Raw genomic sequence first — 12569 nt, forward strand, 5'->3', positions numbered from 1 at the left:
GTTTCTCTCAAGGCTGCCAACAGCTGAGCTGCTGGCCCTGCCCAGCTGCCATCTCTCCTGCCCTTTCCATTTGCTCCTGGCTCGGAGATGTCCTGTGGGAAGCAGATGAGGAGGAGCATTTACCATCGGCGGCACCTTTAAACACCCTTCCCAGAAGCACTTGTGCTTTGCAAYCCTGCAAACTTTGGACTCGTGTTTGAGTGGAGTGRGGGTACGACCGAAGCCCGATCCCCACATCGTGCCTGCAAGCCCCACGTCGGTGTGAGGAGCTGAGGTCGGCCACGCAGGTGACTCTTGGATCAGGACAGGGTGATATTCAATCCCGCGGGATGTGGGTTGGGATTTCCTCCCTGTGTTTACCGCTGCGGTTAGAGTGGGAAGCTGTGATTTCCGCTCCCGCTACCCGTGTGCGTCCCGGCAGGTGCTGAGCACGGCACAGCTCATCACAGGTCATCCCCATCTGGGGACCGTCCCCAGCCCCGCTCGCCCCCTCCCTGCCCTTCTCCCACCGCAGCAACGGGACCATGTCGCTGCAGGCTCCTGTCCCAGCGGTGTCCCCCGCCTCCCTGCGCCTCCATCTTCCGTGCAGGGGAAGGAAAATAACAAATCCCGCCCCGTAAGCGGCGGCCAAAGCTTTGCCTMCTCCCTGCCAGAGCACCCGGAAAAGAGGCAAGTAACCGAAGGGTCCTTGGCCACGGTCATTTGGCCTCATAGGCGGGGGGCCTGCTTGGGGGGATAAGGGGGCTCACGGGGTCTCAGTGTCCCCGCAAGCCCCTGGGAGACTGGAAGCAAAAGACCAAGCCTCTCTCCAAAAATCACAGCGTGGGGGTTTTGCAGCTAGCATGTCCAGTGTTTCTTTCCTGGCTGGTGGGTGGAAAGGCTTCCTATAGAGAGTCCTGTGAGCCCTGCTCCCCGATCCTGGCTCTGTCAAACCCCCAATCTAGCCCCCTGGAAGCAAGGCTTCCCCATGCTGCCGTACAACCGAGAGATGGGGAGGAAAAACCAAAGAGAAAGCAGCCTGCAACTCCAGCCAGAAATGCCTGTGAGCCTTTATACCCAGGAACAACYCTGCCAGCTTGATACAGGCAACTGCCTGCTACCTCTGACCTGAGCCCCCCGGAGCTGGCCATGACTTCCCACACTCCCTGCACCACCAACTTCCCCCAAAATCCCCACGGAAGACAGGTGCCACCTCCTGCGATACCAGCAAGCAGGGAATGGTTTGCTTCCTGTGGCCAGGATGGCTGGGTTTGGCAGGGATTTTGGGGCCCCGAGGGAAGGAGGTGGCCCCATAATACTCCTCGCTGCCCTGCCAGCACTGCCACGTGTCCCTGTCCCCAGCAGGATGGCCGATTCGGACACATATCTGCGGCAGCCCTGGCGCACTGTGCATGGCATCCCCATGGTCAGCGCCTTTGCCCTCAACTGGGAGCGGATTGACAACTTCCAGACCCGCCCCGATGACATCGTGGTGGTCACCTTCCCCAAATCTGGTGAGCATCCCCAGGCACCAGAGAGGGGCCATGCTCAGGAAGGCAGGTACCAATCTGCAGATGCCTGTCCTGAGACCAGGGGCGTCCCAAAAGGAAACACTGGTAGATGGTGACCCTCTGGTGTCTGAGATGGGACTCCGGTGGGGGTGGCATCAGCCAGACACTTGACCTCTCCCTGCCAGGCACCACCTGGGTCAGTGAGATCGTGGACATGGTCCTGAAACGCGGTGATGCAGAAAAATGCAAGCAGGATGAGATTGTGAACCGGGTGCCCATGTTGGAGATGGCTGCTCCTGGGAAGATGCCAGCAGGTAGTGGGGTGTCAGAGGGTGGTGGGTGGCAATGGGTGCTGGACTGGGACAGGTTTGGTTTTGTATGGAAGGGCACCGCAGTGGGATCACTCCTTCTAAGCGAAGGGGAAATCCTCACAGGCACGGACCAGCTGGAAGCCATGCCATCCCCTCGCATCATCAAGACCCACATCCCAGCTGACATTTTGCCCAAATGCTTCTGGGAAAACCGCTGCAAGGTAACAAGCTAGAGTGAACAAACTTGGAGGGATCGCACAGACRTAAGGAGGCTACCTGCCCCGTTGGGACCTTGCAAGTCCCCACATGCCACCAAGCTTTCTGCAGATGATCTACGTGGGGCGCAATGCCAAGGATGTGGCTGTCTCCTACTACCACTTTGATCTGATGAACAAGTTCCACCCACACCCCGGGACATGGGCCCAGTACCTGGAGGAGTTCATGGCTGGCAGAGGTGGGACAGGGCACCCTTGGGTGCGTGTGTGGGACCCCGCGGGGGACTGTCACCCACTGGCTTCTCTCCCCATGCAGTGGCATATGGCTCCTGGTACAGCCACGTGAAGGGCTACTGGGAGCGCAGGAAGGATCACCCCATTCTCTACCTGTTCTACGAGGACTTGAAGGAGGTGATGGAGTGAGGTGGATGGTGGGGTGGGRTCTGGGGGTGGCAGGAGGGGTGAGCGTTGGTCCGTGTCCCACAGGACCTCCGCCGGGAGATTGTCAAGGTGGCCCAGTTCCTGGGGCAGGAGCTGTCGGAGGCGGCGCTGGACACCATCACGCGGCACACGTCCTTCGAAGTCATGCGGGACAACCCCGCCACCAAYTACAGGAAGGTGCCGCCCGAGCTCATGGACCACAGCGTATCCCCGTTCATGCGCAAAGGTGAGCGGCTGCRGGGGCCTCAGGCGTGGTGTCCCCCCGGCCCTACTGATCCCCTCTGTCCCCACCGCCCGCAGGCACCACCGGAGACTGGAAGAACCACTTCACCGTGGCCCAGAATGAGCGCTTCGACCGGGACTATGCAGAGAAGATGGCGGGCACCGACCTGCGCTTCCGCACTCAGATCTGAGGAGACCCCGCCACACACCCCCAAAATCCGCCCTGTGCTGATGGCGCTGCTGCCGTGCCAGGGGCTCCTTTATCTGCCCTGGGACTGCTGGAGAGAAATAAAATGTGCTCCCTGACCCTGCCTTGGGGTGCTCACTGCCCTGCGCCTGTGCTGATCCCAACCCAGCCGTCCTCCTGGGGCTGCTGTCCTCTCCTTGCATTGGGGACAAGCAGGTGTCACCCCTCAGCTGCTGTGGTGGGGGGATTGCCAGCAGCAGTTTGTGGGATCGCAGTGGATTTAGGCAAATCTGTGTGTGGGGAACATGTTGGGTGGGTGTGGGCAGTGAGGTGCCCTCCCCATCCTCCCACAGKGGGACAYGGYYTGGGGCCWGTGGGGGAGAACAGCACTGGTRGGGCTGGAGATKTCCHCTGTGGCCCTGCCTGCAGGTCAGTGGCTGCTGTTTTCTCCCTGCGCTCGCTCCTCCCTCCCAGCAGCTGCTGCTCTGGCAAACATTACTGCCCTCACGCCCTGCCTCTTTCCTTCTTCCTGTAAAAACCGCTGTGAGTCCCCGAGTCTCCCTGTCCTCTGCTGTCACCCTCTTGGTGTCACTGTCACAGCATCCTTCTCCCGGCGTAGAGCAGGAGGTCTGAGGTGAGATGGGTATCCTGGGCTGCCCTGTAGGTGTCCTGTCAATGCTCTGCCACTCACAGCTGCATGCTGTGGGGTCCAGGGTGGTGGGTTTGGTGCATTTTGGGTTTGGGTACAACCAGCACCTCTAATCCTTCCTCTGATCTGGGATGTGCTGCAATAACCCCAGGGAACCAGCTCCCTGCTCCCCTGGGGTGCTGAGGAAAGGGGAGAGGTGCTAGTCTTGTCTAGTCCCCTCAGTTTGGGTGATGCTGGCTTGCTGTGGGCGCCCCTGCCCTTACTGAGGCTCTGGTGCTTCTGTCCCCACAGCTGGGGCCCCTGTCCCCAGATGCACCCACCCCTGTCCCATGGCTGTACCCACTCCTGTGCGTGCAGCGATGGCCGCAGTGACCTCTGATCTATGCACTGGTGCTATCGCTGCCACTCCCTGGGCAGGCACGGTGCCAGGTGACCGCACTGCCCTGCCTGATGGCCGCCCTGGGAAGATGGGGGTGCCTCCCCTCATCAGTCAGCCCTGCCACGTGTCCCTGTCCCCAGCAGGATGGCTGATCCGGACGCCTACCTGCGACAGCCCCGGCTGACAGTGCATGGCATCCCCATGATCAATGCCTTCGCCCACAACTGGGAACGGGTCGACACCTTCCAGAGCCGCCCCGAGGACATTGTGGTGGTCACCTTCCCCAAATCTGGTGAGCATCCCCAAGCCCACCAGATGTGGGTGGCAATAGTGGTGGGCAATTGTGTTGTTTGGGGCATGCCACACATCTGGGGGCCATCAGGACAGACTTGTGTGGTATTTCCAGATTTTCCCATGGCATCTGCTTAATGTCTGAGGGACTGTCAGTGCTGAGACACCCAATGCTACCCAGGCTGCTCCCCTTGATGGATTCCTTTCCCTAGGCACCACCTGGGTCAGCGAGATTGTGGATATGATCCTGCAAGGCGCAGACCCTGAGAAGTGCAAGCGGGACATTATCAGCAAGAGGGTGCCCATGCTGGAGTTCTCTGTCCCTGGGAAGATTGCAGCAGGTAGCGAGGTGCAGGGACACCCCACAGGGGCTGAGTTCCAAGGGTCCTTGCCAAGTGCTCACTGAGGAGGTGCTCTGGGATCCCCCAGGAACAGACCTGCTGGCCACTATGCCCTCACCCCGTGTGGTGAAGACTCACCTGCCGGCACGTATCCTGCCCAAAACCTTCTGGGAAAACGGCTGCAAGGTAACCCCCAACCCCGGACCCTGCCCCGGGGGGTATTGCAGCTCCCGTGTTTCCCTAAGACAGAACACCCCGCTGCTCCCTCCAGCATCCTAAGTGGTCATGGGAGCTCTATGAGCTGGAGCATCCTCCCTACTGGGGGTCGCGGGGCTGCCCCTCATATCCCCATGGCCCATCTGCAGATGATCTACGTGGGGCGCAAYGCCAAGGATGTGGCTGTCTCCTACTACCACTTTGATCTGATGAACCAGTTGGAGCCGCATCCCGGGACATGGGCCCAGTACCTGGAGGAGTTCATGGCTGGCAGAGGTGGGACAGGGCACCCYTRGGTGCGTGTGKGGGACCCCRCRGGRGACTGTCACCCACTGGCTTCTCTCCCCATGCAGTGGCATATGGCTCCTGGTACAGCCACGTGAAGGGCTACTGGGAGCGCAGGAAGGATCACCCCATTCTCTACCTGTTCTACGAGGACTTGAAGGAGGTGATGGAGTGAGGTGGATRGTGGGGTGGGRTCTGGGGGTGGCAGGAGGGGTGAGCGTTGGTCCGTGTCCCACAGGACCTCCGCCGGGAGATTGTCAAGGTGGCCCAGTTCCTGGGGCAGGAACTGTCGGAGGCGGCGCTGGACACCATCACGCGGCACACGTCCTTCGAAGTCATGCGGGACAACCCCGCCACCAACTACAGGAAGGTGCCGCCCGAGCTCATGGACCACAGCGTATCCCCGTTCATGCGCAAAGGTGAGCGGCTGCGGGGGCCTCAGGCGTGGTGTCCCCCCGGCCCTACTGATCCCCTCTGTCCCCACCGCCCACAGGCACCACCGGAGACTGGAAGAACCACTTCACCGTGGCCCAGAAYGAGCGCTTCGACCGGGACTATGCAGAGAAGATGGCGGGCACCGACCTGCGCTTCCGCACTCAGATCTGAGGAGACCCCGCCGCACACCCCCAAAAYCCGCCCTGTGCTGATGGTGCTGCTGCCGTGCCAGGGGCTCCTTTATCTGCCCTGGGACTGCTGGAGAGAAATAAAATGTGCTCCCTGACCCTGCCTTGGGGTGCTCACTGCCCTGCGCCTGTGCTGATCCCAACCCAGCCGTCCTCCTGGGGCTGCTGTCCTCTCCTTGCATTGGGGACAAGCAGGTGTCACCCCTCAGCTGCTGTGGTGGGGGGATTGCCAGCAGCAGTTTGTGGGATCGCAGTGGATTTAGGCAAATCTGTGTGTGGGGAACATGTTGGGTGGGTGTGGGCAGTGAGGTGCCCTCCCCATCCTCCCACAGTGGGACATGGTTTGGGGCCTGTGGGGGAGAACAGCACTGGTGGGGCTGGAGATGTCCACTGTGGCCCTGCCTGCAGGTCAGTGGCTGCTGKTTTCTCCCTTCACTCGCTCCTCCCTCCCAGCAGCCACAGCGTTAGCAAACATTACTGCCCTTGCCTGCTTGCCTCTGCCTGTAAAAACTGYTGCCGTCACCCTCCCATTGTCACCCTGCTGGTGTCACCCTGCTGGTGTTACCCTCTTGGTGTCACCGTACTGGCGTCCCTTTCCCGGCGTAGAGCAGYAGGTCTGAGGTGAGATGGGTGTCTCGGGCTGCCCTGTAGGTTTCCTGTCCCTGCTCTGCYACACAGAGCTGCATGCTGTGGAGTCCAGGGTGATGGGTTTGAGGTACTTTGGGTTTGGGTACAATCAGCACCCCTAATCCTTCCTTTCATCTGGGTGTGCTGCAGTAACCCTAGGGAACCAATTCCCCACTCCCTGTGGTGCTGAGGCAAGGGGAGAGGTGCTTGCTCTGGGTGATGCTGGCACACGCTGTGGGCACTGCTGCCCTTGCTGGGGCTCTGCGGTTGGGGACCCCTGTCCCCAGCGGTGTCTGCAGCGATGGCACTCTGGTCTGTGCACTGGTGCTATCACTGCTGCTCCTGGGCAGGTGCRGTGCCAGCTGACCAGGCTGCCCTGGCCATGGGAGCCTGCCAGGTCTTTGCCCATCTGCTTCCTGCCCCAGCAGCAAGCTGTCCCACTAATACAACCCTTTGGCAGGCTGACTGGGAAAGTCACGGGGAAAGGCTTGCCATGGGAGCACGAACAGCAAACACGCACGGAAAGGTGGAATGGAGAGAGCAGCTCCTCCTTTCTGGGCTGGTGAGCCATTAGATGAGTCCCATCATGTCTATGCCCTTGGGATTGGCAGATCTGCCCATCACCGTAGCACGCAGATTTCCCCAGGAGGATGGACAGACACTGGCAAGGCAGGAGTGTGCCACATCTGCAGGGAGCTTGGGCAAGTCTGCCRCTGTTCCTCACTGTAAAGCTGATGAAGGCAGGGTGCAGCACCAATTCTCCACCAGCAATGCAGGTTCCTAGCAGGGACACCAAGCTTGGCCTGAACCTTCTCTCCTTTCTTTATTGGTTTGGCTTTGCAAAGGGGAAATGGCTCCAGTGCCAGCCCCGCTGGTGTCTGCTGCTCATATGCCAAGGTGCCCCTGCAGCATTTCAGAAGCAGTGAAGAGAGCCCATAAAACCTTAAATTRAATCAAAAAATCCAAGTGCAATTCGATAAACCTAGGTCCTGGTATTTTCATCCTGCAGCAACAGGCTAGAGGTATAAAAATACAATTTATTCAATAAAGACGGTCATGGTGAGGCTATTTCATTTCATTAACTTTTGTTGGAGTTTCTCTATGCCCTGGGGATTACAATCCTTTTACTGCGCACATACACACGTGACTGCAGAATTGCTCAATCCTGTCATTTCTTTGTGTTCTCAGGGATGAGCCAACTTTGAAATTTTCCCAATCTGGTATCCTCCCTTTCCCTTCCCACCCTACCCCCTCCCCCACAAAAAAAAGGTAGTCAAGACTTTGAAGTCAGACCAGAAGTTGAGTCATTACATTAAGTGAAAGGGAAAGCACAGAGTCATTTGGTGCTTCYTCGGTGCAAAAGTTTTCCTTTTCCACCCTGGTCCTGAATTTTTGAAGTTCTGGTTGGCATCGAGGTTTTCTAGGAATCAAAGTGCYATGCACACCACAACCCCCTGCTAGCCAGCACAATGGTGAAGAGACCCGTGTGTGGAAAACACAGTTAGTTTGCATTGCCTAACTTTTGAATGAGGGCCTTAGCCTTGAAAAGCCTGTTGTAATTTAACAAGGCTGGAGATTGCCTCACTGTCTGCAGCACTTGCATTGGTAAGGTTAGATGTGTGAAAAACCGGCACTTAACACYATCTACTTTCTTCTGCCCCAGTTCTTTCTCATTTGCTGCATTTTGTTCTTTAATCCTCTCAAAATGCTTATCTTCTCCGATCTGAGTAATCTGAGTATCATCTTTAGAGCTGGCCACAGAAACAAGACAAATTTAAGTCTTAGGATCCCCTAGCASTTGCTCACATTTGCAATGGATGAATTTAACACTAAGGGGTTGGAAACAAAAAATAAGTTCCCAACTAAGTTTTTATCCAGAGAAGTGGTYACAGCACCCAGCCTGACAGAGTTCAAGAAGGGTTTGGACAATGCTTTTAGGCACATGATGTGATCCTTGGGGCTGTCCTGTGCAGGGACAGGAGCTGGACTTTGWTGAAGCTTGTGAGTCCCTTCTAACTCAGGATATTCTATGATTCTGTGATCTGCTCTAGCCCATATGAACACAGTCTTTCAACAGTTGCTGGAAAAGCTTTAGGTTTCTTACAGGACTTCAAAAAGTAAGCTAAATTAGCCTGACAAAAAAATCTTAATCTTACTTTGGATACAAAGGTCTMTGGAGAGACTGTAGTGAAATTCCTGGCCGTAGGCCAAATTACTCTTGAAACATGCTGGCATAACAGTCCTGGATGCTCAGGGTTTAGAAAAAGCCCTGTTGAATATTATGGAAAATACTTAAAAATCATTGAGATGCACCTTCAGATTCCTGTATTTCCAGATTATTAAACACTTTCCTAGATCTCCAGAATCAAAGGCCACAAAGCCAACACAGGTAACACAGCAACTTTTGGAAACGCATACAGACAGCACCAACTTTTGAAAACCTCTGCAAACAAACTACAAGATTCATTCTTTGTTCCTGTTTGCAGTTTATAAACAAATCTACTACTTAACAAACCATTTTGTTTTGACACCTGGGACCCTAGAGGGAATAAAAATGTCTTTTTAGCAATCAGACAACATATTTCTTATCTCTAGGTTACAAAGTCCTCCTGAGAACCTAGCTCTAGAATAACACTATAATATATCCTGGCAAGGGAAAGACCATCTCAACTATTAAATTCCCAGAGCATAACAAAGCAATGAATAAACACAGAATACATGCCTTGTTGCCATTATCCCGTATTTTATTACTTCCTCCCTTTGTAAAGTCCAGTTCAGAGGGTAACTAACAAGCTCCTTCTGCCTGAAAACCAACCCTGTGGAGCAGCCCAGGCACAGAGGAGGGGAGCAGCAAGGAACAGAAGCAAACCAGTGTAGCAAATTGCACCTTGCAACTCAGAGGACGATGTTTATATACCTTGGAAGACTCTGCTAGGTAAGAGCCATTTTGCTGCATGGCATTTGTTCCCCAAATTGTGTTGGATCAAGTGTATCATTATATGTGTGGGTTTTAGTTGTCTTTCTGGCTCCTGGTGGTTAAAGAGCTGCTTCTAGACACTGCATTTATATTCAAGGGACAACTTTCCAAGTGAGAGCCATCCCARAAGATGTTGGTTTTGCTCTTTAGCACCTTTAGGGCTAAAGAAGAGGTTCATGGCATAGACCCATGTTTAGACACCTAAACTGAGCCTACAATATGACCAGGTTCATGGTGACATGCCCCAAGAAGTGGCAATGGATTCCCTGTCTTAAAAGTTGTCTGGGAGCAGTTGGAAGCCACCAGTCACCTATTAGAACTAATTACATGTCATTTTTGGCATTATTATCAACCAAATGAAGGATTTGTTGACTCCTCTCAGCATAAGAAATGTCAGCATTTCTAGCATCTCAGTGTGAAAAAGGATGCCACTTCCAAGCCAGCCCTGTGCCCTCTCATTCCCTGGCCTGCCTAGGCATCACTAGTTCATGGAAAAAATGCAAGGGATTTGTTTGAATCTCAGAGCTGGCATCCAGGTGTCTGGCTCCTTTGACAGCAGTGAGGATTGCTGTCACCCTCCTAAGCAGGGAAAGGAGCTCCCTCAGGGGGAAGATAACAGGGTAGAAGGCAGAATGGGAAAAGTGAATCACCAAATATCTTTTTTTCCTTTTCAGAGCTCAGACCAACACAGAGTGCTGGGAAGGAACCATCCAACACAACACAGGGGTGCAGCACTCCCAACTGGAAGGGAAAATCCCCAGGCTATCTAGCCTTTGACTTTGCCATGGCCATGAAAACAACCAGCTCAAAGAAATACCTCCAGCTGCTCCTTTTTCAGGTTGCTTTTCTAGGGCCTGTCTTCTGTGGGAAGATACTGGTGTGGCCAACAGAAGGCAGCCACTGGCTGAATATGAATGTGATGATCCAGGAGCTCATCCGCCACGGGCACAGCTTTACCATCCTGGTGTCCAACGCCACCCTCTTCATTGATCCCAAGCCTAAGGCCACGGAGAAGTTTGAGACCTATTATGTGCCCTTCAAGAAAGATGTCCCTGAGAGCCTGATTAATGGAATAGTGGATCTATGGCTCAACAACAGGCCAACCATCCTGACCTTCTGGCAGTTTTACAAGGAACTGGGAAGACTCTCTGTAAGCTGGCAGGAGATGAACAAGCTCATGTGTGATGCAGTGCTGACCAACCAAGAGCTGATGGCTCGTCTGCAGAGGTCTGGCTTTGATCTGCTGCTGTCAGACCCAGTGACGCCCTGTGGGGAGCTCATAGCTCTCAAGCTGGGCATTCCCTTTGTCTACTCTCTACGTTTCTCCCCAGCCTTCACTCTGGAAAGGCACTGTGGCAAGATCCCAACCCCACCATCCTACACGCCCGCAGCCCTGTCTGAGCTCACTGACCACATGTCCTTTTTGGAGAGGGTAAAAAACTTTGTATCTTACCACCTGCAAGACTACGTTTTCCAGAGCTACTGGGGACATTGGGATACCTACTACAGCAAGGTCTTAGGTAAGCCTTCGGATACTTTACTTCTCGTTATACAGCGTCCATCCTTACGACCTGCAGAGCTAGGAACTGGCAGGGCCACAAAGTCAAGTGACAGGTCAGCAAGAGGGTTGTCATTGCGTCCTTAAAAAAGGGATGAGCCACCATCAGTCAGGGTGCTGCGCTGCTATGCCTTTGCACTGAGACAGGATGAGGGTTATTCCAATTGATGGATCTGACTTTTGTCATAATTCATTTTAGTGTGGAGTTTGATACGACTTCCACACCATACAGGGCACTCAGCAAGGGTGATTGCTTGCACAGAAAGCAGCCAAGAAGGGGAGATGTTTTCCTAATCCAGAGGACTGTAACAAGGAGTAGGGAGCTGGTGGATTACAAGCCAGTCCTGCCTGCAGTAGCAGTGCTTAAGTGCATTGTGGCTTCGTAATAGAGACTTGAGTTATRTCACTGGTCATATAAAACCAATTCTCTCTGCACAAAACAAGCTTTATTTAGAACATACCCTCCCACCCATAAGCAAAGAGTGAAAACAACAAGTCCTCTCTGCAGGCTTTTCTTCTGCACTATTTGGAGTGATTATGCAGAAAAATATGTTTATTATTAATCACATGTGATCCTCATGCCATTTCTACTACCCTCACATTGAGCTCTTCAAAATGACCTCTTGCACATCTCTCATGGTTCAATTGCCTGCAAATGCCTGCCTACAATAGATGAGGTATCTCAGCTTGGCTTCTCACAGTCTAGTTGTTTCAATTACCCACATTTTCATTCCAGAAAGTATGCTCCAGGCAGCATGGAAACCATAGCAAAAGCCTTGCACAGCTATATTAGGAAACCACTGTGTAACATAAATGGGCAGAAACCCTGTAATAATGATTTTTAGCATGGTGAAGAGAACTTACATTATTTCTTAATTGCACACCAGAAATGACCATATAAATAAAACTGTTTAATGGATTTTCTGGTTCAATTTATAGTGCATAATTGGCACTTAGTGGCAGGCAGGAAGCCTGAATTATCCTCTCTTGGTCTCCCATGATGAATGCTTCGGAAGAGGCAAGTTCACATGAGGACAGTCTGACACTGGAGTCATTTGCTGTGTAGTTTCATCCACTTTGAGATGCAACTCTTCGGCTGCAGCCCCGGTTCACTGCTTTAAGTKTGTTCTTAAGGGATGCTCTGTGGCTTTATAAAAGCAAAAGGGTGCCCACACAGTCAGTGAACATCCTTGCTGCCTACCCAGCTGTGTTTGAAAGAGCCAGAAGAACAAAAAAGTCACCTTTTCTACCAAACAAGTAACAGAGATTGTAGTTAGACAGGCAGGACGGATGGGATTATCAACATAATGCAATCCTCATTGGATTCAGTGCCCYGGGGCTGATGGCTCTCCCTGCTGCTCCAGAGAAATCACATCTTCTACTTTCAGCAAGTTGTTTACCATCACAGAGTGCCAGCTGGTGCCAGTCACCTTTTTTATCCCCTAGGAAAACATGCTTTTAAACATGTTATTATCCAGGACAGGATTTCACCACCAACCTTTGGTTCCCTGCCCTCGGGATCAAAGCAGTGTCACGCATGCCCAGGCCAATTCGGGAGTGCCGCCGCTCCGGGTGAAGGAGGCCACAGGGGCATTGCCACACAGGGCAGGCTATGGCAGGGAAGGAGGTCACCGTGCTGTGGCTGCTGGCCCTGTTGGGCTGGGGCTCCGGCGGCAAGGTGTTGGTGTGGCCGGCTGACAACAGCCACTGGCTGAACATGGAGAAAATACTACAGGAGCTCGTGGCCCGGGGCCATG

General features: G+C 53.9%; 3 protein-coding genes across 6 annotated transcripts in view; all 3 read left to right on the forward strand.

Moving 5' to 3' along the window:
- Positions 1 to 73: 73 nt before the first annotated feature.
- LOC130576246 (sulfotransferase 1B1-like) lies at positions 74 to 3008 on the forward strand. 3 transcript variants are annotated; one of them, XM_057370755.1, is made up of 8 exons: positions 74 to 287; positions 1342 to 1493; positions 1676 to 1804; positions 1925 to 2022; positions 2129 to 2255; positions 2333 to 2427; positions 2503 to 2683; positions 2758 to 3008. In XM_057370755.1, exons 2-8 carry the CDS (start codon positions 1346 to 1348, stop codon positions 2868 to 2870), a joined length of 891 nt encoding a protein of 296 aa, XP_057226738.1. In that variant the 5' UTR covers positions 74 to 287; positions 1342 to 1345; the 3' UTR covers positions 2871 to 3008. The 3 variants fall into 3 exon arrangements, with proteins under 3 accessions (XP_057226738.1, XP_057226737.1, XP_057226739.1); XM_057370754.1 differs by having other exon boundaries at positions 1345 to 1493; positions 2758 to 3007; XM_057370756.1 differs by lacking the exon at positions 74 to 287 and adding an exon at positions 349 to 669 and having other exon boundaries at positions 1345 to 1493.
- Positions 3009 to 3440: 432 nt separating this feature from the next.
- LOC130576248 (sulfotransferase 1B1-like) lies at positions 3441 to 5986 on the forward strand. Of its 2 annotated transcripts, none has more exons than XM_057370759.1 (8): positions 3441 to 3500; positions 4035 to 4186; positions 4398 to 4526; positions 4615 to 4712; positions 4892 to 5018; positions 5096 to 5190; positions 5266 to 5446; positions 5521 to 5986. In XM_057370759.1, exons 2-8 carry the CDS (start codon positions 4039 to 4041, stop codon positions 5631 to 5633), a joined length of 891 nt encoding a protein of 296 aa, XP_057226742.1. In that variant the 5' UTR covers positions 3441 to 3500; positions 4035 to 4038; the 3' UTR covers positions 5634 to 5986. The 2 variants fall into 2 exon arrangements, with proteins under 2 accessions (XP_057226742.1, XP_057226741.1); XM_057370758.1 differs by having other exon boundaries at positions 4038 to 4186.
- A 131-nt stretch (positions 5987 to 6117) lies between these two features.
- LOC130576250 (UDP-glucuronosyltransferase 2C1-like) overlaps positions 6118 to 12569 on the forward strand; it is a gene marked incomplete at its 3' end in the record, with an annotated part of 12906 nt that continues 6454 nt past the window's right edge. Inside the window, exons 1-3 of the mRNA XM_057370761.1 lie at positions 6118 to 6271; positions 9046 to 9212; positions 9929 to 10767. Of these exons, the coding sequence (XP_057226744.1) occupies positions 10039 to 10767 (729 nt within the window). The remainder of the gene's footprint in view (positions 6272 to 9045; positions 9213 to 9928; positions 10768 to 12569) is intronic.

This window comes from Malurus melanocephalus, unplaced genomic scaffold (genome assembly GCF_030028575.1).
Source record: "Malurus melanocephalus ecotype Western Australia unplaced genomic scaffold, MMel_1.1 scaffold_131, whole genome shotgun sequence".
Taxonomy (NCBI): domain Eukaryota; kingdom Metazoa; phylum Chordata; class Aves; order Passeriformes; family Maluridae; genus Malurus; species Malurus melanocephalus.